Source organism: Osmerus mordax, chromosome 24 (genome assembly GCF_038355195.1).
Source record: "Osmerus mordax isolate fOsmMor3 chromosome 24, fOsmMor3.pri, whole genome shotgun sequence".
Lineage (NCBI taxonomy): Eukaryota > Metazoa > Chordata > Actinopteri > Osmeriformes > Osmeridae > Osmerus > Osmerus mordax.
In genome coordinates this window covers 2,394,368-2,420,688 of record NC_090073.1, presented here as the reverse complement: position 1 = coordinate 2,420,688, position 26,321 = coordinate 2,394,368, and the positions used below count along the sequence as shown (strand labels likewise).

The 26,321-nt window shown below is 48.7% G+C and overlaps 2 protein-coding genes across 14 annotated transcripts in view; both read right to left on the bottom strand.

The window, feature by feature from the left end:
• The window catches only part of LOC136933033 (NACHT, LRR and PYD domains-containing protein 12-like), a 561,343-nt gene that overhangs the window by 472,804 nt on the left and 62,218 nt on the right, over positions 1–26,321 (bottom strand). The window lies entirely within an intron of this gene.
• LOC136933042 (retinol dehydrogenase 14-like) lies at positions 23,654–25,953 on the bottom strand. The gene is made up of 4 exons (XM_067228419.1): positions 25,599–25,953; positions 25,032–25,274; positions 24,480–24,782; positions 23,654–24,205 (listed from the first exon to the last, which is right to left on the bottom strand). Exons 1-4 carry the CDS (start codon positions 25,717–25,719, stop codon positions 23,946–23,948), a joined length of 927 nt encoding a protein of 308 aa, XP_067084520.1. The 5' UTR covers positions 25,720–25,953; the 3' UTR covers positions 23,654–23,945.

Sequence of the window (26,321 nt, the reverse complement as noted above, 5' to 3'; positions counted from 1 at the left end):
ACTCAATGAGTGATGAAGAGGGGTGTTGGTACGGGGGGGGGTCTAACTCACTGAGTGATAAAGAGGGGTGTTGGGAGGGGGGGGTCTAACTCACTGAGTGATAAAGAGGGGTGTTGGTGGGGGGGGGGGGGGGGTCTAACTCACTGAGTGATAAAGATGGGTGTTGGTAGGGGGGGGGGTCTAACTCACTGAGTGATAAAGAGGGGTGTTGGTAGGGGGGGGGGGTCTAACTCACTGAGTGATAAAGAGGGGTGTTGGGAGGGGGGGGGGGGTCTAACTCACTGTGAGTGATAAAGAAGGGTGTTGGGAGGGGGGGGTCTAACTCACTGTGAGTGATAGAGAGGGGTGTTGGTAGGGGGGGGGGTCTAACTCACTGAGTGATGAAGAGGGGTGTTGGTACGGGGGGGGTCTAACTCACTGAGTGATAAAGAGGGGTGTTGGGAGGGGGGGGGGTCTAACTCACTGAGTGATAAAGAGGGGTGTTGGGAGGGGGGGGGGGTCTAACTCACTGTGAGTGATAAAGAGGGGTGTTGGTACGGGGGGGGGGGGGTCTAACTCACTGAGTGATAAAGAGGGGTGTTGGGAGGGGGGGGGGGTCTAACTCACTGAGTGATAAAGAGGGGTGTTGGTAGGGGGGGGGGGTCTAACTCACTGTGAGTGATAAAGAGGGGTGTTGGTAGGGGGGGGGGGGGGTCTATCTCACTGTGAGTGATAAAGAGGGGTGTTGGGAGGGGGGGGGGGGGGTCTAACTCACTGTGAGTGATAAAGAGGGGTGTTGGTAGGGGGGGGTCTAACTCACTGTGAGTGATAGAGAGGGGTGTTGGTAGGGGGGGGGGTCTAACTCACTGAGTGATAAAGAGGGGTGTTGGTAGGGGGGGGGGGTCTAACTCACTGAGTGATAAAGAGGGGTGTTGGTAGGGGGGGGGGTCTAACTCACTGAGTGATAAAGAGGGGTGTTGGTAGGGGGGGGGGTCTAACTCACTGAGTGATAAAGAGGGGTGTTGGGAGGGGGGGGGGGTCTAACTCACTGTGAGTGATAAAGAGGGGTGTTGGTAGGGGGGGGGGGGGTCTATCTCACTGTGAGTGATAAAGAGGGGTGTTGGGAGGGGGGGGGGGGGGTCTAACTCACTGTGAGTGATAAAGAGGGGTGTTGGTAGGGGGGGGTCTAACTCACTGTGAGTGATAGAGAGGGGTGTTGGTAGGGGGGGGGGGTCTAACTCACTGTGAGTGATAAAGAGGGGTGTTGGTAGGGGGGGGTCTAACTCACTGTGAGTGATAGAGAGGGGTGTTGGTAGGGGGGGGGGGTCTAACTCACTGTGAGTGATAAAGAGGGGTGTTGGGAGGGGGGGGGTCTAACTCACTGAGTGATAAAGAGGGGTGTTGGTGGGGGGGGGGGGTCTAACTCACTGAGTGATGTAGCACAGTCCACAGACAAAACACGGTACCATCACACCTTCTCCTACCCCCGACAAGGAGAGGGTCTTCCCCCTTTGTCCTTCTCCCAGAGGAGAAGCTTCAAAGCTTCTGGCCCAGCATGGGGTCAGAAACAGAGGCCACACGGCCTACAGTATCGGACAAAGGATTTATAAGGAAGAACTTTCTTATGTGGATTTACAAACATATTCTCAAGGACTACATGGCTCATGGACACTATTTCAATGACAGTAGTTGATGTGTTATAATGTGTGTTTTTCTCATTTACTTAGAACATTGTTTAATTGAGGTTTGATTATAACTTCCCTTCAAGGATAGTTAAGTCAGCCAATCTTGATATCAAAATGATTGTACCATACTAACAAAACCATTTATGAATGTTGTATTGTTATATTCTGAAGTTTAAGCATTCCATGGACAGTTTGAAATAACAGAACTCAAAAGGTACAGATACTTCACACCTAGGCAGATATCAGGACGACGCCTAGGTGGGGGGAAACTGACCAATGAAAGAGGTCACCTTCACGGAGACCCCCCCTTGTTCTTTGGATTATAAAACCCCCAAACGTACAATCACCCTCGCTTGTTCGTAGGATTAAAACTGAGGTGAACCGGTCACTCTCTAACCTATTCCTCTCAATCGGCACATTCACTGAGCGCCCGGAACTTTGACGAGAGATTCCGCTTTCTATTCGTTGGACATAACGAACCTTTGACTCTTTCTTCAAACCGACAAAAGTAAGTACGATTTGCAATATTTCTTACTTGTGATATATTGGCATGTTGTGATTAAATTGTTGATGTTTGTTTGTATTTTACAATTTAGCTAACTTAACCCTTGCTAAGTCAGTTACCCTTGCTCGTCCATTGTTACCCCAAAGGCCTACCTGTCCCTCTCTACCCCTCTCTCTCTCTCTCTCCTCCCTTCACACGCGCTCTACACAGCCATTGTGTTGCTCGCCCTCATTTGCATACAGCCACTGTACTACTCTGACTAACCCATAACTTACCTGGTATTTGTTCATTATAATTACATTCTCCTAAATAAATCATTGTGTATAATCCTCACGTATCACTCCCGTTATCTGATCTGCTCTACTTTCATAGAATTCACTACTTAAGATTAGATTGATTATTACGAAGGCTATTATTTCAATATTATTCAATAAGGTTTCCTCTATCCCTTTAACAATAAGAGGTGGTGCCCCCAAGAACTACATGCTTTATTATTAAATTAAGTATTGCTAATCTTAAACGAGCAAACCCCGCTACATATTGGAGCCCCGTGCGAGGTTTTGAAACAGATTAAAATGAGCGATCTATAACGGAGATACATTTTCCGTCTGAAACCCACCCTCCCACCCTTTTGGTTAAATTAACGCTCCGTTGTATTTAACTATTCCCCGAGATAGCTACGGTTTTAAACGCTGTTTGAATACTGTGCTGGGTACTCATTGAATTGGCTTTGTCGTGAACAATTGGCTGTTTGTGTGTAGCTGACTAGCTTCGGAAAAGCTAGACTTGAGCGGAGGTACGCGCGTGCGCAGTGACACTGCGACCCGTCTCATTTCATTTTGTAAAATCTACAAGGCAGCGCTTCCAAGAGAAGGCATAAGTACCTTTTAACGAGTCATAACCACTACTTATATTGGTACCATACACGCTTCGGAAAGGTGTATTATAGTAGTGTTGGCCATTTGGGTTGAGTAAAGCAACCAAGCAACTGATAAGTTGCCATTGTCTAGTTAGAGGAATATAACAGACATTGATCAGTCCAAAAGGACTTTGATTTTGAAGGAGACTACGCAGTTCTCTACATTAAGCTATATGCTTCTACCTTGTTAAACAATTGGTAAATTGATTAACCTAGCTTTTCGGAAAAAGCTTCACTTTGTTTAGCATGTAATTCAACATTAATGTAAACACTCAACTTCTAGAATCAGTAAAGTAACAGTAAAATAATTATTGAGACAGTAGAAGCTGCTTATTTAAGGACCTTTATTGTTGCTTAACCGGAAATAGTTACCTTTCGTCAACAAAGACCTGTAATTTGATTTTCATTCCGCGCACTTAAAAGTGGAAGTGTCAGAATATTGGCGCTGTTGACCATACTGAACTGTAATTCTATTTACCCCTCATCAATATCCAACTTTAACAACAATCGCTAATAAATAATTAAACGTAAAGTGTATTATTTTTAGTTTGCCCACTCTATCTGCGATCAGTCCAAAAGGACTTTTGTTTGGAAGTAGCCGAACAACGCAGCCTGTACTACCACAATATTGTTAAACAATTCCTAAATTCTCTACTCGTTCATAGATAATATAGCAAGATTACTGAAAGTAAGATTTAATATGGGCCTACAAGAATAAATGGTTTATTTTGAATCTTCGAACCTGGATGGTAACTTTAATATTGATTTTAATTTCTGAATATTAATCTCAGTTTTTGATTGTTAATCTTTGAATATTAACTTCTGATTTTAATTTTAATATTAATTTAATGAACATTTTTTTTTTAAATCTTTGATCCTGGGTGGTGACTTTAATATTGATTTTAATTTCTGAATATTAATCTCAGTTTTTGATTGTTAATCTTTGAATATTAACTTCTGGTTTTAATTTTAATATTAATTTAATAAACATTTTTTTTTTGATCTTTGATCCTGGGTGGTGACTTTAATGTTAAATTTAATTTCTGAATATTAATCTCAGTTTTTGATTGTTAATCTTTGAATATTAACTTCTGATTTTAATTTTAATATTAATTTGGTAAACAATTTTATCTTTTTTTTGAATCTTTGATCCTGGGTGGTGACTTTAATGTTAGATTTAATTTCTGAATATTAATCTCAGTTTTTGATTGTTAATCTTTGAATATTAACTTCTGATTTTAATTTTAATATTAATTAAAAAAAAAAAAAAAAAAGGAAGGATATATATATTTACCTAAAAGAGAACCACTACAAAACTAAAGTGCCTATCAACATTATCACAATAGCATTGTGTTAATAACTTCCAGTAGCCGAACCAAACATGTCTCACCTCACGGAAGCTGAGAAACTGATAGTCTACCTATCCAAGAAAGAAAACCCAGGATATGTGGAGACCCTGACCGGACTACCTTTCGATACGATCACCAAGAAGACTCAAGAAGTAGTCGCACAAAATGTGGGCCAAATATTGGACAAACCCCAAACCATCAAATGCATATCCAGCCTCGGTCTAAACTATGCTGCACAACTCAGGTTATCAATTGCAGATGTCAAAACACAATGGGAGCAAGCTCTCCAAGATCAAGAAAATGCAAAACAAGAAAAAGAAAGAGAACGACAAAACCAGGGACGGCTGGAACAGGAAACCAGCGACCTGACTAAAGAACTAGATAGAGCTAGAAAACAGCTAACGGAACAGGAAACGCAGCTAATGGAACAGGAAATAACCCTCAAGGATGCCCTCAAAGAAAAAGAAAAAAAACAAGACCGATGGGAGCAAATGGAACAGGAAACCAGCGACCTGACTAAAGAACTAGATAGAGCTAGAAAACAGCTAACGGAACAGGAAACGCAGCTAATGGAACAGGAAACAACCCTCAGGGATGCCCTCAAGGCTAAAGAAATAGAACAAGAAATCCAGGAAACACTGCAACAGGAGAACAAGGAACTGGCTACGGAACTGGGAGACCTAAAAGAAGTAATGCAGGGGGTTCTGGAAAGCAAAAAGGACTCAACCGCCCTCATGGAAAACACAGTGAAGATATTGGATGAAACTAATGAAAAAGTAGCAGACTACGACCACCTAAAAGAAGAATTGCAGACTCTCTACACAAAATTCCAACACCTGGACCAAGATCTCTCACACATCACAGCTGACAGGGAGACAATGAAGAAAGACTTACATGAAACAAAAGTGGAACTACTATCTACCATTCATAAGCTGAACAAAGCGAACGCCACGATCCTAGACAAAGAAAACTCAAACACCGACCGAAGGTGGAGAACTGACATCAGAGAAATGGATCTGCAACCAAGAAACCAGTACCCAAGACAGCTGCACTCACCTGAAGCACCCCTCCACTCCGAGTACGAAACAAGAAGACCATATAGGGATACATCCCCTCCCAGCCAATCTCGGTACCAAGCTGACACGAATCCACGAAGAACAAGGGAAACAGAAGATGTGGAGCAGCCGAGCAGAAGACTGGATGACCAGAAAATGGAGCTACAATTCCAACTTGAACGTCGCGGCCAGACCACAGCCCCAAACAGATGGGATGATGATGAACCCTCAAGCCCAGCCCAACAACAGAATGCAAGGAAATCGCATGTACTGCAATCAGCAGCGTCCCTAGATCGGTTATCAAGAATTAGCAGGAACATAGAAAGGTTTGATCCAGACAATCCCACTCAGAGCATTGAGATGTATCTAGAACAACTGAACTACAATCTGGAACGCCTGCCTACAGCTACAGACGCGGACAAGCTGTACCTGTTGAAGAACACCTCTTCCAGCTCAATCAGAGCCCTGCTTGACAGGCAACCTGCTGGAGAACGCCACAGCTATGACATGGCTTGCCGGACCCTCAAGGCTTGGCACTCAGAAAGTAAAGGCTCCTGCTGCACTACCGCCCTGCACACAAAACAAAAGGCCAACGAAAACCCAAAGACATTCTATGAGAGGTTCAGGAAAGCTTATTTTGCAACAGAAAACCAACCCGGAGGAGAAGAAACTCCCATGTTCAAGTCAGTGTTCATCAACAACCTCTCCCAATCCATAAAACCCTTCATGACGACCTTTGCGAACCAGGAAACCATGACGGCTCTGCAGCTAAGGGACATGGCATATAGATCATGGGCGAACAACAACCGAGCTCCAGACTCAAACGTCTATGCGGTGGAATCAGATTCACAACTACAACTAGAAGGAAGAGAACTCCAGACACCCTACGAACCCAGACCCGTCTACAAGCAACCCTCCTATAATGCACGAAACCACTCAACAAGACCCACACCGTACCAAAACGAACACAACAACCCTAGACAACCTCCAGAAACAACAACACACAAACAAGCCCCACAGTTACACACATTTCTGGGTGAGCTTTCCAGAAAAGGAAGAGCTAACCGAAGCTATGTCCCCATCACACTTGAAGATGAAGTGCCCTGCGAAGGATTGCTGGACACGGGTGCAGAAATCTGCCTGATTGCACCCACCTTGGCCGCTCAGCTAAAAGAAATAGCCAGATCAAACAGAAGATGGATTAAAAGTGAAGATAGTGAATTCAACATCACAAGCTTCACCCAAAACAAAGCTCCAGTCACAGAGACACTGTACTTGAAGCTAACATTTGGGGAAATGTCCCTAATCCACCCCATCCATGTCTCACCGCTTGAGACCGAAAAACTGCTGATTGGACACGATCTACTCAACAGACTGGAACCCCTCATTGACTTCAAACGAAACCAGATGTGGACCCACGTCAAGAAGCCCTATCCACTGCCTCACCCTGAAGTCCAGAACACAGTCTTCACAGTGGAAGGGGGGGGACATCCCACGTCTAATCCACATCTCTCAGAAGAGGACCCGATCCATGGGTTAGATGGCCGCTCCAGACCGCCCCAGAGCTACGCCACTCACCCATCGAGACACACGGTTCAAAGAGAATCAGCACAACGCCATGACCGTCGGCTGCCATCAGAAACCCACCTGCGACGAAAAGCATCACAGGTCCAAAAGAAGTCACATGATGCCAACTGGATGAGAGTGCAGAAAGTAGGAAAACCTACCATGGCCGACGAGCATCCCAGAAGAAGCACCCCAACTGTGACAAGGTGGCACAAACCCTGGAAGAAAACACCGCTACTCGCGGACAACAGGCCATGCACAGAGGCCTGGCCTGGCCTTATACCAGCAACCTGACCCTGCCAAACTGCTGATGAAACAAGTGCACAACAGGTGCCTTGGCCAAAATGCCTCAAAGTTCAAGAATGAATGTTCCTTTAAACCAAAAATAATAGGAAAATACTGTCATGAGACAAATATGGCTCCACCAATCTATCAAATATTTTAATCTGTTACCAGAAAACCCAACATGAATGACCTTGAGGTACTGTCAAAATAATAGGCTACAACGCCTCATAACCAAACTACCCTGGCCCCTGACAAATGAGGTTTATGAAGGAAGTCAAAGCCCACTTCCACTTCTATTATTTTATTTTAATCTTTCTCCTCTCTCTCTCTCTTTCCTTTTCCTTTTATTTTTTCCTTTCATTTTAGGCATAGAACCTTAGCCCAGAGAAACTTAGAAATAGGACCCAAGTTAGCCCCATTGATTCCTACGTTGTTTAGAGTCCACTCATGCCAATGTGTCCAGTAGAAATGCTATCGTACTGTCGTGTTTGTCTGTTCTCTGCTCTTCTTACGTGCCAACAGCCCAACGACGTCGAGTCATCGGACGTTGCCAGCAGGGGGATATGTAGCACAGTCCACAGACAAAACACGGTACCATCACACCTTTTCCTACCCCCGACAAGGAGAGGGTCTTTCCCCTTTGTCCTTCTCCCAGAGGAGAAGCTTCAAAGCTTCTGGCCCAGCATGGGGTCAGAAACAGAGGCCACACGGCCTACAGTATCGGACAAAGGATTTATAAGGAAGAACTTTCTTATGTGGATTTACAAACATATTCTCAAGGACTACATGGCTCATGGACACTATTTCAATGACAGTAGTTGATGTGTTATAATGTGTGTTTTTCTCATTTACTTAGAACATTGTTTAATTGAGGTTTGATTATAACTTCCCTTCAAGGATAGTTAAGTCAGCCAATCTTGATATCAAAATGATTGTACCATACTAACAAAACCATTTATGAATGTTGTATTGTTATATTCTGAAGTTTAAGCATTCCATGGACAGTTTGAAATAACAGAACTCAAAAGGTACAGATACTCCACACCTAGGCAGATATCAGGACGACGCCTAGGTGGGGGGAAACTGACCAATGAAAGAGGTCACCTTCACGGAGACCCCCCCCTTGTTCTTTGGATTATAAAACCCCCAAACGTACAATCACCCTCGCTTGTTCGTAGGATTAAAACTGAGGTGAACCGGTCACTCTCTAACCTATTCCTCTCAATCGGCACATTCACTGAGCGCCCGGAACTTTGACGAGAGATTCCGCTTTCTATTCGTTGGACATAACGAACCTTTGACTCTTTCTTCAAACCGACAAAAGTAACTACGATTTGCAATATTTCTTACTTGTGATATATTGGCATGTTGTGATTAAATTGTTGATGTTTGTTTGTATTTTACAATTTAGCTAACTTAACCCTTGCTAAGTCAGTTACCCTTGCTCGTCCATTGTTACCCCAAAGGCCTACCTGTCCCTCTCTACCCCTCTCTCTCTCTCTCTCCTCCCTTCACACGCGCTCTACACAGCCATTGTGTTGCTCGCCCTCATTTGCATACAGCCACTGTACTACTCTGACTAACCCATAACTTACCTGGTATTTGTTCATTATAATTACATTCTCCTAAATAAATCATTGTGTATAATCCTCACGTATCACTCCCGTTATCTGATCTGCTCTACTTTCATAGAATTCACTACTTAAGATTAGATTGATTATTACGAAGGCTATTATTTCAATATTATTCAATAAGGTTTCCTCTATCCCTTTAACAATAAGAGGTGGTGCCCCCAAGAACTACATGCTTTATTATTAAATTAAGTATTGCTAATCTTAAACGAGCAAACCCCGCTACAGTGATAAAGATGGGTGTTGGGAGGGGTGGGTCTAACTCACTGAGTGATAAAGAGGGGTGTTGGTAGGGGGGGGGGGGGGTCTAACTCACTGAGTGATAAAGAGGGGTGTTGGGAGGGGGGGGTCTAACTCACTGAGTGATAAAGAGGGGTGTTGGTAGGGGGGGGGGTCTAACTCACTGAGTGATAAAGAGGGGTGTTTTAAGGGGGGGGGGTCTAACTCACTGAGTGATAAAGAGGGGTGTTGGGAGGGGGGGGGGGGTCTAACTCACTGTGAGTGATAAAGAGTGGTGTTGGGATGGGGGGGTCTAACTCACTGAGTGATAAAGAGGGGTGTTGGGAGGGGGGGGGGGGTCTAACTCACTGTGAGTGATAAAGAGGGGTGTTGGGGGGGGGGGGTCTAACTCACTGAGTGATAAAGAGGGGTGTTGGGAGGGGGGGGGGGGTCTAACTCACTGTGAGTGATAAAGAGTGGTGTTGGGATGGGGGGGTCTAACTCACTGAGTGATAAAGAGGGGTGTTGGGATGGGGGGGTCTAACTCACTGAGTGATAAAGAGGGGTGTTGGTAGGGGGGGGGTCTAACTCACTGAGTGATAAAGAGGGGTGTTGGTAGGGGGGGGGTCTAACTCACTGAGTGATAAAGAGGGGTGTTGGGAGGGGGGGGTCTAACTCACTGTGAGTGATAAAGAGGGGTGTTGGTAGGGGGGGGGTCTAACTCACTGAGTGATAAAGAGGGTGTTGGGAGGGGGGGGTCTAACTCACTGTGAGTGATAAAGATGGGTGTTGGGAGGGGTGGGTCTAACTCACTGAGTGATAAAGAGGGGTGTTGGTAGGGGGGGGGTCTAACTCACTGTGAGTGATAAAGAGGGGTGTTGGGAGGGGGGGGGGGGTCTAACTCACTGTGAGTGATAAAGAGGGGTGTTGGGAGGGGGGGGGGGTCTAACTCACTGTGAGTGATAAAGAGGGGTGTTGGTAGGGGGGGGGTCTAACTCACTGAGTGATAAAGAGGGTGTTGGGAGGGGGGGGTCTAACTCACTGTGAGTGATAAAGAGGGGTGTTGGGAGGGGGGGGGTCTAACTCACCGTGAGTGATAAAGAGGGGTGTTGGGAGGGGGGTCTAACTCACTGTGAGTGATAAAGAGGGGTGTTGGGAGGGGGGGGGGGGGTCTAACTCACTGAGTGATAAAGAGGGGTGTTGGGAGGGGGGGGGGGGGGTCTAACTCACTGTGAGTGATAAAGAGGGGTGTTGGGAGGGGGGGGTCTAACTCACTGTGAGTGATAAAGAGGGGTGTTGGTAGGGGGGAGGGGTCTAACTCACTGTGAGTGATAAAGAGGGGTGTTGGTAGGGGGGGGTCTAACTCACTGTGAGTGATAGAGAGGGGTGTTGGTGGGGGGGGGGGTCTAACTCACTGTGAGTGATAAAGAGGGGTGTTGGTAGGGGGGGGGGGGGTCTAACTCACTGTGAGTGATAAAGAGGGGTGTTGGGAGGGGGGGGGGGGTCTAACTCACTGGGTGATAAAGAGGGGTGTTGGGAGGGGGGGGGGTCTAACTCACTGTGAGTGATAAAGAGGGGTGTTGGGAGGGGGGGGGTCTAACTCACTGTGAGTGATAAAGAGGGGTGTTGGTAGGGGGGGGGGTCTAACTCACTGAGTGATGAAGAGGGGTGTTGGTACGGGGGGGGGTCTAACTCACTGAGTGATAAAGAGGGGTGTTGGTAGGGGGGCGGGGTCTAACTCACTGAGTGATAAAGAGGGGTGTTCGTAGGGGAGGGGGTCTAACTCACTGTGTGATAAAGAGGGGTGTTGGTAGGGGGGGGGGTCTAACTCACTGAGTGATAAAGAGGGGTGTTGGGAGGGGGGGGGGGTCTAACTCACTGTGAGTGATAAAGAAGGGTGTTGGGAGGGGGGGGTCTAACTCACTGTGAGTGATAGAGAGGGGTGTTGGTAGGGGGGGGGGTCTAACTCACTGAGTGATGAAGAGGGGTGTTGGTACGGGGGGGGGTCTAACTCACTGAGTGATAAAGAGGGGTGTTGGTAGGGGGGCGGGGTCTAACTCACTGAGTGATAAAGAGGGGTGTTCGTAGGGGAGGGGGTCTAACTCACTGTGTGATAAAGAGGGGTGTTGGTAGGGGGGGGGGTCTAACTCACTGAGTGATAAAGAGGGGTGTTGGTAGGGGGGGGGGTCTAACTCACTGAGTGATAAAGAGGGGTGTTGGGAGGGGGGGGGGGTCTAACTCACTGAGTGATAAAGAGGGGTGTTGGTAGGGGGGGGGGGGTCTAACTCACTGAGTGATAAAGAGGGGTGTTGGTAGGGGGGGGGGTCTAACTCACTGAGTGATAAAGAGGGGTGTTGGTAGGGGGGGGGGTCTAACTCACTGAGTGATAAAGAGGGGTGTTGGGAGGGGGGGGGGGGTCTAACTCACTGTGAGTGATAAAGAAGGGTGTTGGGAGGGGGGGGTCTAACTCACTGTGAGTGATAGAGAGGGGTGTTGGTAGGGGGGGGGGTCTAACTCACTGAGTGATGAAGAGGGGTGTTGGTACGGGGGGGGGGTCTTACTCACTGAGTGATAAAGAGGGGTGTTGGGAGGGGGGGGGGTCTAACTCACTGAGTGATAAAGAGGGGTGTTGGGAGGGGGGGGGGGTCTAACTCACTGTGAGTGATAAAGAGGGGTGTTGGTACGGGGGGGGGGTCTAACTCACTGAGTGATAAAGAGGGGTGTTGGGAGGGGGGGGGGTCTAACTCACTGAGTGATAAAGAGGGGTGTTGGTAGGGGGGGGGGGGTCTAACTCACTGTGAGTGATAAAGAGGGGTGTTGGGAGGGGGGGGGGGGTCTAACTCACTGTGAGTGATAAAGAGGGGTGTTGGTAGGGGGGGGTCTAACTCACTGTGAGTGATAGAGAGGGGTGTTGGTAGGGGGGGGGGTCTAACTCACTGTGAGTGATAAAGAGGGGTGTTGGTAGGGGGGGGTCTAACTCACTGTGAGTGATAGAGAGGGGTGTTGGTAGGGGGGGGGGGGGTCTAACTCACTGTGAGTGATAAAGAGGGGTGTTGGGAGGGGGGGGTCTAACTCACTGAGTGATAAAGAGGGGTGTTGGTGGGGGGGGGGGGGGTCTAACTCACTGAGTGATAAAGATGGGTGTTGGGAGGGGTGGGTCTAACTCACTGAGTGATAAAGAGGGGTGTTGGTAGGGGGGGGGGGGTCTAACTCACTGAGTGATAAAGAGGGGTGTTGGGAGGGGGGGGGGGGTCTAACTCACTGTGAGTGATAAAGAAGGGTGTTGGGAGGGGGGGGTCTAACTCACTGTGAGTGATAGAGAGGGGTGTTGGTAGGGGGGGGGGGGTCTAACTCAATGAGTGATGAAGAGGGGTGTTGGTACGGGGGGGGGTCTAACTCACTGAGTGATAAAGAGGGGTGTTGGGAGGGGGGGGTCTAACTCACTGAGTGATAAAGAGGGGTGTTGGTGGGGGGGGGGGGTCTAACTCACTGAGTGATAAAGATGGGTGTTGGTAGGGGGGGGGGTCTAACTCACTGAGTGATAAAGAGGGGTGTTGGTAGGGGGGGGGGGTCTAACTCACTGAGTGATAAAGAGGGGTGTTGGGAGGGGGGGGGGGTCTAACTCACTGTGAGTGATAAAGAAGGGTGTTGGGAGGGGGGGGTCTAACTCACTGTGAGTGATAGAGAGGGGTGTTGGTAGGGGGGGGGGTCTAACTCACTGAGTGATGAAGAGGGGTGTTGGTACGGGGGGGGGTCTAACTCACTGAGTGATAAAGAGGGGTGTTGGGAGGGGGGGGGGTCTAACTCACTGAGTGATAAAGAGGGGTGTTGGGAGGGGGGGGGGTCTAACTCACTGTGAGTGATAAAGAGGGGTGTTGGTACGGGGGGGGGTCTAACTCACTGAGTGATAAAGAGGGGTGTTGGGAGGGGGGGGGGGGTCTAACTCACTGAGTGATAAAGAGGGGTGTTGGTAGGGGGGGGGGGGTCTAACTCACTGTGAGTGATAAAGAGGGGTGTTGGTAGGGGGGGGGGGGGGTCTATCTCACTGTGAGTGATAAAGAGGGGTGTTGGGAGGGGGGGGGGGGTCTAACTCACTGTGAGTGATAAAGAGGGGTGTTGGTAGGGGGGGGTCTAACTCACTGTGAGTGATAGAGAGGGGTGTTGGTAGGGGGGGGGGTCTAACTCACTGAGTGATAAAGAGGGGTGTTGGTAGGGGGGGGGGGTCTAACTCACTGAGTGATAAAGAGGGGTGTTGGTAGGGGGGGGGGGTCTAACTCACTGAGTGATAAAGAGGGGTGTTGGTAGGGGGGGGGGTCTAACTCACTGAGTGATAAAGAGGGGTGTTGGTAGGGGGGGGGGGGTCTAACTCACTGAGTGATAAAGAGGGGTGTTGGGAGGGGGGGGGGGTCTAACTCACTGTGAGTGATAAAGAGGGGTGTTGGGAGGGGGGGGGGGGGGGTCTAACTCACTGTGAGTGATAAAGAGGGGTGTTGGTAGGGGGGGGTCTAACTCACTGTGAGTGATAGAGAGGGGTGTTGGTAGGGGGGGGGGTCTAACTCACTGTGAGTGATAAAGAGGGGTGTTGGTAGGGGGGGGTCTAACTCACTGTGAGTGATAGAGAGGGGTGTTGGTAGGGGGGGGGGTCTAACTCACTGTGAGTGATAAAGAGGGGTGTTGGGAGGGGGGGGTCTAACTCACTGAGTGATAAAGAGGGGTGTTGGTGGGGGGGGGGGTCTAACTCACTGAGTGATAAAGATGGGTGTTGGGAGGGGTGGGTCTAACTCACTGAGTGATAAAGAGGGGTGTTGGTAGGGGGGGGGGGGTCTAACTCACTGAGTGATAAAGAGGGGTGTTGGGAGGGGGGGGTCTAACTCACTGAGTGATAAAGAGGGGTGTTGGTAGGGGGGGGGGTCTAACTCACTGAGTGATAAAGAGGGGTGTTTTAAGGGGGGGGGGTCTAACTCACTGAGTGATAAAGAGGGGTGTTGGGAGGGGGGGGGGGTCTAACTCACTGTGAGTGATAAAGAGTGGTGTTGGGATGGGGGGGTCTAACTCACTGAGTGATAAAGAGGGGTGTTGGGAGGGGGGGGGGGGGTCTAACTCACTGTGAGTGATAAAGAGGGGTGTTGGGGGGGGGGGTCTAACTCACTGAGTGATAAAGAGGGGTGTTGGGAGGGGGGGGGGGGGTCTAACTCACTGTGAGTGATAAAGAGTGGTGTTGGGATGGGGGGGGTCTAACTCACTGAGTGATAAAGAGGGGTGTTGGTAGGGGGGGGGGTCTAACTCACTGAGTGATAAAGAGGGGTGTTGGTAGGGGGGGGGTCTAACTCACTGAGTGATAAAGAGGGGTGTTGGGAGGGGGGGGTCTAACTCACTGTGAGTGATAAAGAGGGGTGTTGGTAGGGGGGGGGTCTAACTCACTGAGTGATAAAGAGGGTGTTGGGAGGGGTGGGTCTAACTCACTGAGTGATAAAGAGGGTGTTGGTAGGGGGGGGGTCTAACTCACTGTGAGTGATAAAGAGGGGTGTTGGGATGGGGGGGTCTAACTCACTGAGTGATAAAGAGGGGTGTTGGTAGGGGGGGGGTCTAACTCACTGTGAGTGATAAAGAGGGGTGTTGGGAGGGGGGGGGGGTCTAACTCACTGTGAGTGATAAAGAGGGGTGTTGGTAGGGGGGGGGTCTAACTCACTGAGTGATAAAGAGGGTGTTGGGAGGGGGGGGGTCTAACTCACTGTGAGTGATAAAGAGGGGTGTTGGGAGGGGGGGGGTCTAACTCACCGTGAGTGATAAAGAGGGGTGTTGGGAGGGGGGTCTAACTCACTGTGAGTGATAAAGAGGGGTGTTGGGAGGGGGGGGGGGGGTCTAACTCACTGAGTGATAAAGAGGGGTGTTGGGAGGGGGGGGGGGGTCTAACTCACTGTGAGTGATAAAGAGGGGTGTTGGGAGGGGGGGGTCTAACTCACTGTGAGTGATAAAGAGGGGTGTTGGTAGGGGGGGGTCTAACTCACTGTGAGTGATAGAGAGGGGTGTTGGTAGGGGGGGGGGGTCTAACTCACTGTGAGTGATAAAGAGGGGTGTTGGTAGGGGGGGGTCTAACTCACTGTGAGTGATAGAGAGGGGTGTTGGTGGGGGGGGGGGGGGGTCTAACTCACTGTGAGTGATAAAGAGGGGTGTTGGTAGGGGGGGGGGTCTAACTCACTGTGAGTGATAAAGAGGGGTGTTGGGAGGGGGGGGGGGTCTAACTCACTGGGTGATAAAGAGGGGTGTTGGGAGGGGGGGGGGTCTAACTCACTGTGAGTGATAAAGAGGGGTGTTGGGAGGGGGGGGGTCTAACTCACTGTGAGTGATAAAGAGGGGTGTTGGTAGGGGGGGGTCTAACTCACTGTGAGTGATAAAGAGGGGTGTTGGTAGGGGGGGGGGGGTCTAACTCACTGTGAGTGATAAAGAGGGGTGTTGGGAGGGGGGGGGTCTAACTCACTGTGAGTGATAAAGAGGGGTGTTGGTAGGGGGGGGTCTAACTCACTGAGTGATAAAGAGGGGTGTTGGGAGGGGGGGGGGGTCTAACTCACTGTGAGTGATAAAGAGGGGTGTTGGGAGGGGGGGGGGTCCAACTCACTGAGTGATAAAGAGGGGTGTTGGTAGGGGGGGGGGGGGGTCTAACTCACTGAGTGATAAAGAGGGGTGTTGGTAGGGGGGGTCTAACTCACTGAGTGATAAAGAGGGGTGTTGGGAGGGGGGGGGTCTAACTCACTGTGACTGATAAAGAGGGGTGTTGGGAGGGGGGGGGTCTAACTCACTGTGAGTGATAAAGAGGGGTGTTGGGAGGGGGGGGGGGGTCTAACTCACTGTGAGTGATAAAGAGGGGTGTTGGGATGGGGGGGTCTAACTCACTGAGTGATAAAGAGGGGTGTTGGGAGGGGGGGGGTCTAACTCACTGTGACTGATAAAGAGGGGTGTTGGGGGGGGGGGGGTCTAACTCACTGAGGGATAAAGAGGGGTGTTGGGAGGGGGGGGGGTCTAACTCACTGAGTGATAAAGAGGGGTGTTGGGAGGGGGGGGGGTCTAACTCACTGAGTGATAAAGAGGGGTGTTGGGAGGGGGGGGGGGGTCTAACTCACTGAGTGATAAAGAGGGGTGTTGGGAGGGGGGGGGTCTAACTCACTGAGTGATAAAGAGGGGTGTTGGGATGGGGGGGTCTAACTCACTGTGAGTGATAAAGAGGGGTGTTGGGAGGGGGGGGGGTCTAACTCACTGTGAGTGATAAAGAGGTGTGTTGGGAGGGGGGGGGGGTCTAACTCACTGTGTGATAAAGAGGGGTGTTGGTAGGGGGGGGGGGGTCTAACTCACTGTGAGTGATAAAGAGGGGTGTTGGGAGGGGGGGGGTCTAACTCACTGTGAGTGATAAAGAGGGGTGTTGGGAGGGGGGGGGGTCTAACTCACTGTGAGTGATAAAGAGGGGTGTTGGGAGGGGGGGGTCTAACTCACTGAGTGATAAAGAGGGGTGTTGGGAGGGGGGGGGGTCTAACTCACTGTGAGTGATAAAGAGGGGTGTTGGGAGGGGGGGGGGGGTCTAACTCACTGTGTGATAAAGAGGGGTGTTGTGAGGGGGGGGGTCTAACTCACTGAGTGATAAAGAGGGGTGTTGGTAGGGGGGGGGGGGGTCTAACTCACTAAGTGATAAAGAGGGGTGTTGGGAGGGGGGGGTCTAACTCACTGTGAGTGATAAAGAGGGGTGTTGGTGGGGGGGGGTCTAACTCACTGTGAGTGATAAAGAGGGGTGTTGGGAGGGGGGGGGGTCTAACTCACTGTGAGTGATAAAGAGGGGTGTTGGTAGGGGGGGGGGTCTAACTCACTGTGAGTGATAAAGAGGGGTGTTGGGAGGGGGGGGGGTCTAACTCACTGAGTGATAAAGAGGGGTGTTGGGAGGGGGGGGGGTCTAACTCACTGTGAGTGATAAAGAGGGGTGTTGGTAGGGGGGGGGTCTAACTCACTGTGAGTGATAAAGAGGGGTGTTGGGAGGGGGGGGTCTAACTCACTGTGAGTGATAAAGAGGGGTGTTGGGAGGGGGGGGGGGTCTAACTCACTGTGAGTGATAAAGAGGGGTGTTGGGATGGGGGGGGGGTCTAACTCACTGTAGTGATAAAGAGGGGTGTTGGGAGGGGGGGGGGGGTCTAACTCACTGAGTGATAAAGAGGGGTGTTGGGAGGGGGGGGGGGGTCTAACTCACTGAGTGATAAAGAGGGGTGTTGGTAGGGGGGGGGGGGTCTAACTCACTGAGTGATAAAGAGGGGTGTTGGTAGGGGGGGGGTCTAACTCACTGTAGTGATAAAGAGGGGTGTTGGGAGGGGGGGGTGTCTAACTCACTGTGAGTGATAAAGAGGGTGTTGGGAGGGGGGGTCTAACTCACTGTGAGTGATAAAGAGGGGTGTTGGGAGGGGGGGGTCTAACTCACTGAGTTATAAAGAGGGGTGTTGGGAGGGGGGGGTCTAACTCACTGAGTTATAAAGAGGGGTGTTGGGAGGGGGGGGGGTCTAACTCACTGTGAGTGATAAAGAGGGGTGTTGGGAGGGGGGGTCTAACTCACTGAGTGATAAAGAGGGGTGTTGGTAGGGGGGGGGGTCTAACTCACTGAGTGATAAAGAGGGGTGTTGGGAGGGGGGGGGGGTCTAACTCACTGAGTGATAAAGAGGGTGTTGGGAGGGGGGGGGGGTCTAACTCACTGAGTGATAAAGAGGGATGTTGGTAGGGGGGGGGGTCTAACTCACTGTAGTGATAAAGAGGGGTGTTGGGAGGGGGGGGTCTAACTCACTGAGTGATAAAGAGGGATGTTGGTAGGGGGGGGGTCTAACTCACTGAGTGATAAAGAGGGGTGTTGGTTATGAGGGGCCGTGAGGGACATTATTCAGAGTACCCTCTCACACACACAACTGAAGAGCTCTCACACACACTACTGAAAAGCTCTCACACACACTACTGAAAAGCTCTCACACACAACTGAAAAGCTCTCACACACAACTGAAAAGCTCTCACACACACTACTGAAAAGCTCTCACACCCATATGAAAAGCTCTCACACACACTACTGAAAAGCTCTCACACATATGAAAAGCTCTCACACACATATGAAAAGCTCTCACACACACTACTGAAAAGCTCTCACACACACTAGTGAAATGTGCTCATATACACAACTGAAATGCTCTTGCATAATATTGTGGAATATAACAGTTCAGTGGTGAATACGAGGAAGTCCACACTAGGAAGTGTAATGGTTGTATTTATCGGTCTCCTGAATTAAACCATGACCAGAGATTCCTTGGTGTTGCACCTGGCGCCAGCCACTTTATTTGCCGCCCTACACAATACTACTTCCTGACAACCACGGTAGCCTAGTAATGACATTCAGTACATGACAGGAAGTGCATGTGCTTTTACTGGATTTGAAGTAGTGCTTCAACCACAATGCATGATCCTTTGTTTTTCACGTCCAAACTTAATTTTTTGAGGTGAGAGGCAATGAAGAGGACGTTTTTTTACTAGTGCTCTGCAGTGCATTGAGTCATTGCAAAGTGAGGAGTCCAACAATTTCGGTCAGGAGAGACTTTATAGAGAGCTTGGTGATCATACACAAACTCTATCTGCATTTCTTGCTGTGTCCAGATATGATCATGATGGTAGTGATGTGTAATCTACTAGGATCATTGTATAGATGCTTTCGCAACTTGCTTTATGAACATGAGGCCAGACAGGGATCCAGTGATGTGACCAATCTGATACCCCCAACAATCTTGACTGGCCATCCAGGTTGGCCCCGATACAGCATAGCCGCCATACATTAATTGTAGAATAAGGTGAACATTTGTAAAGTTGTAGACTTTATATATATGTTTTTATATTACTTTGGAGATCTATGTACCCTAGCTACTTTATCAATATTCACCCTATATTAAACTTAACTACACAATGTTGGTAATGAACAGCCTTTACATGTGGTTACCCTGATGAAAACGAATGAAAATAAACGGATTGATCTGTTGAGCTGGCATGCCCATAGTTGTTTTGTTTGTTTGAGAGAAACGAGTTGTCACGCGTTCAGACACAGCCTACCGAGAGAGAACCCCCAAGTGGATTTGTAAAATCAGCGAGAAATTCAAGGAGATGGACGACATCAAATGAATTCTCGAAGTTGAAAAGCATAGGTAGTCGTATGACCCCCAGCAACAATTTTACAAGGATCAATGCTGGGATATAGCCAATGCCATGTTTAAGTACCATGTCAGCGTAAAGGAAAGCTCAGAGTAGCTGAAAAGCTTGGTGACCGGCGCGGAGAAATGCGCACTGGAGTGAACAGCTTTTGCTCAGCCGTAGCCGATCGTAGCCGATCGTGGCGCTGCGCGGCGCTTCCAGGCGCTTTGCAGCCGGTGTGTCCCAGGCGTTAGACAGTGTTCTGATTGTCTCCGCTGAGGCCAATATGTTGAGTAACGCCGTTGCTTCGGCTAAATTGCTTGAAGGCTGTTGAGCACATGGTTGAGCTGACATCCTTGTGCACCTTACGTTTCATCTGAGACACCTTACGTTTCATCTGAGACACCTTACGTTTCATCTGAGACACCTTACGTTTCATCTGAGACACCTTCCGTTTCATCTGAGACACCTTACGTTTCATCTGAGGCACCTTACGTTTCATCTGAGACACCTTACGTTTAATCTGAGACTCCTTCCGTTTCAACTGAAACACCTTCCGTTTTAACTGAAATTTTCATGTGTGTATGAGAGCTTTTCATATGTGTGTGTGAGAGCTTTTCAGTAGTGTGTGTGAGAGCATTTCAGTAGTGTGTGTGAGAGCTTTTCAGTAGTGTGTGTGAGAGCTTTTCAGTAGTGTGTATGAGAGCTTTTCAGTAGTGTGTGTGAGCGTATAGCTTTTGTGAGTGATAAAGAGGGGTGTTGGGAGGGGGGGGGTCTAACTCACTGAGTGATAAAGAGGGGTGTTGGGAGGGGGGGGGGTCTAACTCACTGTGAGTAACTATTTAGCTAACTAGCTCATTTTTACTCACTACGACCACTGCAGTTGGTCGCCTCGATACACAACAAACTATGTCAAACCGATAACATAAAGATGTGTTTTATGGCTAAAAATACGTTCATTAACATACCTGTATATAATTGTGTTTAACTTTACTTGTGCTTAGCTTTGATGAAGCGTTCGCTGCAAATACGTGTATATTTGGACGGCTGCTGTTTGCCCTCCCCGGAGACAGAGCTAGCGTTACGTGTAATGTCATAAATCCACAATCACCTCCTCTCTGGGTTTTCTTTATGGGACTGAATTCTATAGAAACAGCCCAGGCTTGTCTCCTCTTCCATTACTGCATCCGATAGAACAACAACTATCCGGCTTTTTGGCAACACAAAAGCAACAGACTCAGTAAATGTCTGACTTTATAATGTATATAATAACTTTCTTATGGTTGGCGGGCAGCGGAAAGTCTTTTTTGCCCTCCAAGGGAGCGTGTCCCTTGGAACGTGACGTCACGTGAAAACTATGAATATGATGTGCAGAAGTCTAAAACAGTGTACATGCACTAGAGCCAGATCCAGGGCGTTACTCTCACTGACACACTGGAAGTGAGGGACCTCTGAGACTAAAGATCCAGAATGTCCTCTCCACACCACTGGGGGGCGACATTCCTCAGAGGCTGAGAGCAGCAAGAGAGCCGGACAGAGACATGCAGCTGTGGAGGAACCTGAGCAGAGAAGAAGAGCTCCAGTCACAGCCCCGCTCTGCTGAGCCACCAGAGCCTCTCTCTGTGTTGAGGAGACACTCGTCATGGTGGACAAACACAGGGGTTCCCAGAGACAGAGCCCAGGTACTTGAGAGGCTCCCCTCTGCACATCAGGCCGTTCATCACTCCCTAGCCAAGAGGGATGGAGCACACTAGTTCATGGGATTGATGAACTTGGTTGAAGGCTGTGAGCCAGTGTGTTGTTTTGGTGTGTGTGTGTGGACTTGTGGCATCAGTGTTGTTATGATTCTCCTCTGCTTCAATATGAAACAGTCATGCAGTCAGTCCCCATGACCAGACACTGCAACCATGTCTGTATACAGGTCACATGACCAGACACTGCTACCATGTCTGTATACAGGTCACATGACCACACACTGCTACCATGTCTGTATACAGGTCACATGACCACACACTGCTACCATGTCTGTATACAGGTCACATGACCACAAACTGCTACCATGTCTGTATACAGGTCACATGACCAGACACTGCTACCATGTCTGTATACAGGTCACATGACCAGACACTGCTACCATGTCTGTATACAGGTCACATGACCAGACACTGCTACCATGTCTGTATACAGGTCACATGACCACACACTGCTACCATGTCTGTATACAGGTCACATGACCAGACACTGCTACCATGTCTGTATACAGGTCACATGACCACACACTGCTACCATGTCTGTATACAGGTCACATGACCAGACACTGCTACCATGTCTGTATACAGGTCACATGACCACACACTGCTACCATGTCTGTATACAGGTCACATGACCACACACTGCTACCATGTCTGTATACAGGTCACATGACCACACACTGCTACCATGTCTGTATACAGGTCACATGACCAGACACTGCTACCAGCGCTCATGTAACTCATGTCTACACATAATACATGATGTCATCTTTTGTGACTTCACTGTCTCACCATCGTAAAAGTCTTGAAGTCACAATGCTAAAGAGAGAACAATATCTTCACATGACACCCTCCACTCCACCCCCATCCTTAATGTGAATCTAATAGCCATTGTGACAACCACGGAACGTTCCGGTAAGAGCCACACACAACAGAAGGGAAAAGTCACACACCAAAGGCCAGCTTTACCCTTTTAGAAGCATCTTTATGAGTCAAATCATGTTTTCAACCAACTGAGGAAAGCAAACAGGAGCGCGGCGGCCCTGGGCGTCCACACTGGGTGAGGAGGATGGAGGCGATGCAGGCGGCGTCCTCGCCCATCAGGTGGACGTGGGGGTTTAGGATGGAAGACGGGGGGTCAGATGGCCGAGCGGTTAGAGAATCAGGCTATTCATCAGAAGGTTGCCGGTTCAATTCCCGGCCGTGCAAAATGACGTTTTGTCCTTGGGCAAGGCACTTCACCCTACTTGCCTCGGGGGGAATGTCCCTGCACTTACTGTAAGTCGCTCTGGATAAGAGCGTCTGCTAAATGACTAAATGGAAATGGAAGAAGAAAGAAGAACCCCAAAGTGGGGAGAAAGAGCCCAGGAGGAACTGGAAAGAGCCGACTGCTGAGAGAAGATGGAAGGAGGTTTGAAACCGAGGGAGGAGGAGCAGGGAGGCAGAGATCCTCCAGAGTGGTCAGCTCAGTGTGGTCAGGGCAGGAGGGGCTCCCTGCTGGGTGGGAGGAGATACAGGAGTCTCAGAGAGACCACATTCCTCCTGCTGACTCCCTCCATGATAACTCACTGCTATGGGGAGGGGGGGGGGAGAGCGCTGTTGTGTTGTGGCAGGTTTAAGTGACCAAAATGCAGTGGCAGCTTGACTCTTCAGTGAGAAATTTCAACCCTGATACAGGAGTGTCAGTAAGTCTATGCTGGGAACATGGAATTATGTGAAATCAATAGTAGAATAGTTATGGCATTTTATGACATGATGGGTGTATCAAAGGAGTTGTGCTCTATATAAACTTCAGTCTATAAAAAACGTAAGGAAAAACAATTAGCAGTCACATCATTTAGCAATGGTGTGCAAATCTGCTGTCTACTTGTTTGTGCTTCAGGTGTGCATGAGTGGCCCCTAGTGGATCGCTGGTGGAACTGCAGGTGACTGCTGCCTCTAGCCAAGCATCAACAGTACATAGTTCTGCTGCTCTAAGGAGGGACACTAAAGAGTTCTGCAGAGAAGTCATGTTTTGGTCTCATTAAAAGATGTTCAAATTAATCCATCTCTATCCTCTGTCTGGTATTGATGCAGATTGATCTATTTTCAAATAACCAACCCCCATCTTACAGTAGCATACTTAAAAGAGTTCAGGTAAAACAATATTTGTTCACACCATAGACTGTATATGGTTCATACACACCCACAGATATTGCAAACACAAACATGGCCCAGTTGTCCACAGTTGACCACATGAACAACTGATATCTTCCCTTTCTATGGAATGTACCTACAAAGGCATTACCCTCACTCTCCTCTAGATGGTGATGTTGGACTGCAGGATGTCTGAAGGAGCCATTATGTCTTGGTAAGGTTGGAAAGGACTTCAATAGTAATAGATAAAACACTGAACATGCAAACTAGAATATCTTCACATATCAGTATTCAAGACTGAATAAACAAGTTCAATATCTCATGAATTTGTGAATAAAGATATTTCATAGAGTAACCTATTCAAATGTATCTGTTATTAATTGATTAATTCAGAAGAAAACATAACTGTTTAATGTCATAATTTGAAAGAATAAAAAAACGTATTTACAAACAATACATCATAATGCACAATGACTTAAATAAACACCAAAACAAACACAAAGTAACCAGTCTCTCCGGATCTCTCCAGACCAGAGTGACCAGTCTCTCCGGACAAGAGTAACCAGTCTCTCCAGATATCTCTAGACCAGAGTAACCAGTCTCTCCAAATCTCCTTAGACCAGGTTGACCAGTCTCTCCAGATCTCTTCAGACCAGGTTGACTATTCTCTCCAGATCACTTCAGGCCAGGTTGACCAGTCTCTCGCTGGCCTCCCACAGCTTCTTGGCCACTCCCTGGTCTCTGGCGAAGGGCCTCAGAGAGGCCGGCCGGCAGTCTGTGAAGTAGCCCCCGCTGTGCTTGGCGGCCTCGTCGGACACGGAGCACCACACCACCGTCTGAGCCCCCATCTCACACGGCACGAAGAACATCCACATGACCACCTGCATCAGCATCCTGAACAGCACCGAGTAGTGGCAGGTCCAGCTGCTCTGCACATAGCCTGGGGGGGGGGGGTTGGTGAGGGAGACATAGTGAGGGAGAGAGAGGGGGGGGGGGGATAGAGGGAGGGACAAAGAGAGACACAGGTGAGGGAACGACAGAAGTAGCGACGAAAAAGAGACGATTACTTAAGTGACTCAATTCCTGAATGAGTGCCACAACATCAAGTCCACTACTACTAACACTCTCCAGCTAGTATGGTCACTGCCCAGCCCTCCAGCCCCCCTGCTTCATGCCTCCAGGCAGCCAGGGGAGAGCGTGAGCAGGACAGTCACCTGGGTGCACAGCGTAGGACGTCACTCCTTTCCCCTGGGCGATGCGGGACAGCTCCTGGGTGAAGTACAGGTTGGCCAGCTTGCTTCGGCAGTAGGTGAAGAAGGGCAGCAGGTTGTAGTTGAGGTCCTGGAAGTCCAGCTTCTGGTATTTGTAGTTGGAGCAGGCGAGGGTGACCACGCGGCTCGGGGAGCACTCTCTCAGACGGCCAAGCAGCAGGTTGGTGAGCAGGAAGTGACCCAGGTGGTTGACCCCGAAACACATGCTGAAGTTATCGTCCGTCCAGTCCAGGAGACCGGGAATACCTGGTGGGGGGGAGGAGGGAAATGGAGAGAGAGTGATATCATTTGGGAGGAAAGATGACATAGTACCAGTGTCAGATATACTGAGTGGTATCAATGTTTTTTGTCATGCTGTGTTTCGTGTTGTTGGGCTCAGCTGTCTATCCTGCTGTCTCTCCATCCAAACACATTTTGCAGACTCAGTCAGCAGAAGTTTCTGTGGTGTTCCACCTTCAGAGTGTCCAGAGACGACATGCTCTCCCAGACTCTGACCTGCGTTGTTGATCAGGATGTCCAGCCTCTTCTCTCTCTGCAGGAAGCTCTTACAGAAGTCTCGTATGGAGCGCATGTTGGCCAAGTCCAGCTCCATGTGCAGCACGTTGACACTGTGGCTCCTGATCTTGATGTCCCTCACTGCCTTCTCAGCCTTGTCCACGTCCCGGCAAGCGATGATGACACGAGCTCCACGCATGGCCAGGGCTATGGCTGTCTCCTTGCCAACCCCAGAGTTTCCTCCTGCGTGAGACAGACACACAGTAGGCTACCGCGTAAGACTATAGATTTAATGTAGTCCTTTACATACCAAAAGCTAGATCTGATTATATTTTTTATTATATGAAGTTACATTTCACAAGTTTCATAACATATTAGAGCAAGGACAGGATTGTTATGTCTATATTACATAGATAACATACAGCTGTTACTAATCGTGTGAATAATGTTTATTGGTCTGTCGCTATGTCAACGTAACAGTAAGTAGCGAGCAAGCTATTTCAGCTGTAATGATGTCGAGTAGATAACAGTGCTAGCTAGCTGTCAAGCTAGAGCTATCTTTCTTACCAGTGATAAGAACCGTTTTGCCATCAAGTCTTTTTAAATCTGTGCAGTACCTTCGCTTTTTTATCCATTTTAAAACTAAAAAGCTAACTAAACCAGCGACAATTGTATATAGAAGATACATTTTTAGAGATACGCCTACGCTTAGAGGAAAGTACAGCAGCTAGCTAGAGCTAGCCTTCAGATTCATTCCGATAGCGTTTGTCTTCTGATTGGGATTTGATCGTGTTATCTAACAAACATATTTGCTGAGAACGTCATCCCAAAAACCCAACTCTAACTAGTAATAATTTGCTTAATCGAAAGGAAGCTATAACCATCAAAAAAGGCAGAACGCTACGAAAGCTGGTGTAGGACAGATGACGTTCTAGCTGTCAAGATAGTACGCATGCGCGATAGTTTCCCGTATCCTAACTGTTTCATGTTGTACTGTCGCTTCACACGCGGAAAACATGTTGTTTGTTGTTGTTTAGAAAATGTTTTAGTTTTAATTTTGACTGCCTTGTACTATATCGACGACTGGGTAAAGCTGACAGTATTATTTCCATTCAAGAATTGGAAAGGCAAACGGGTGTCTAACAGTTTCCATCTGTTAATCAATTATACAAGTGAGTATGTGTTGGCCCGGGGGGTGAAATAACTTTATTTAAGACCTTTGTTACGATTGCTCAACTTGGCACAGTGATTTGTAGCTCAAGGACGGCCGAATAATGGGAACAAACTTGT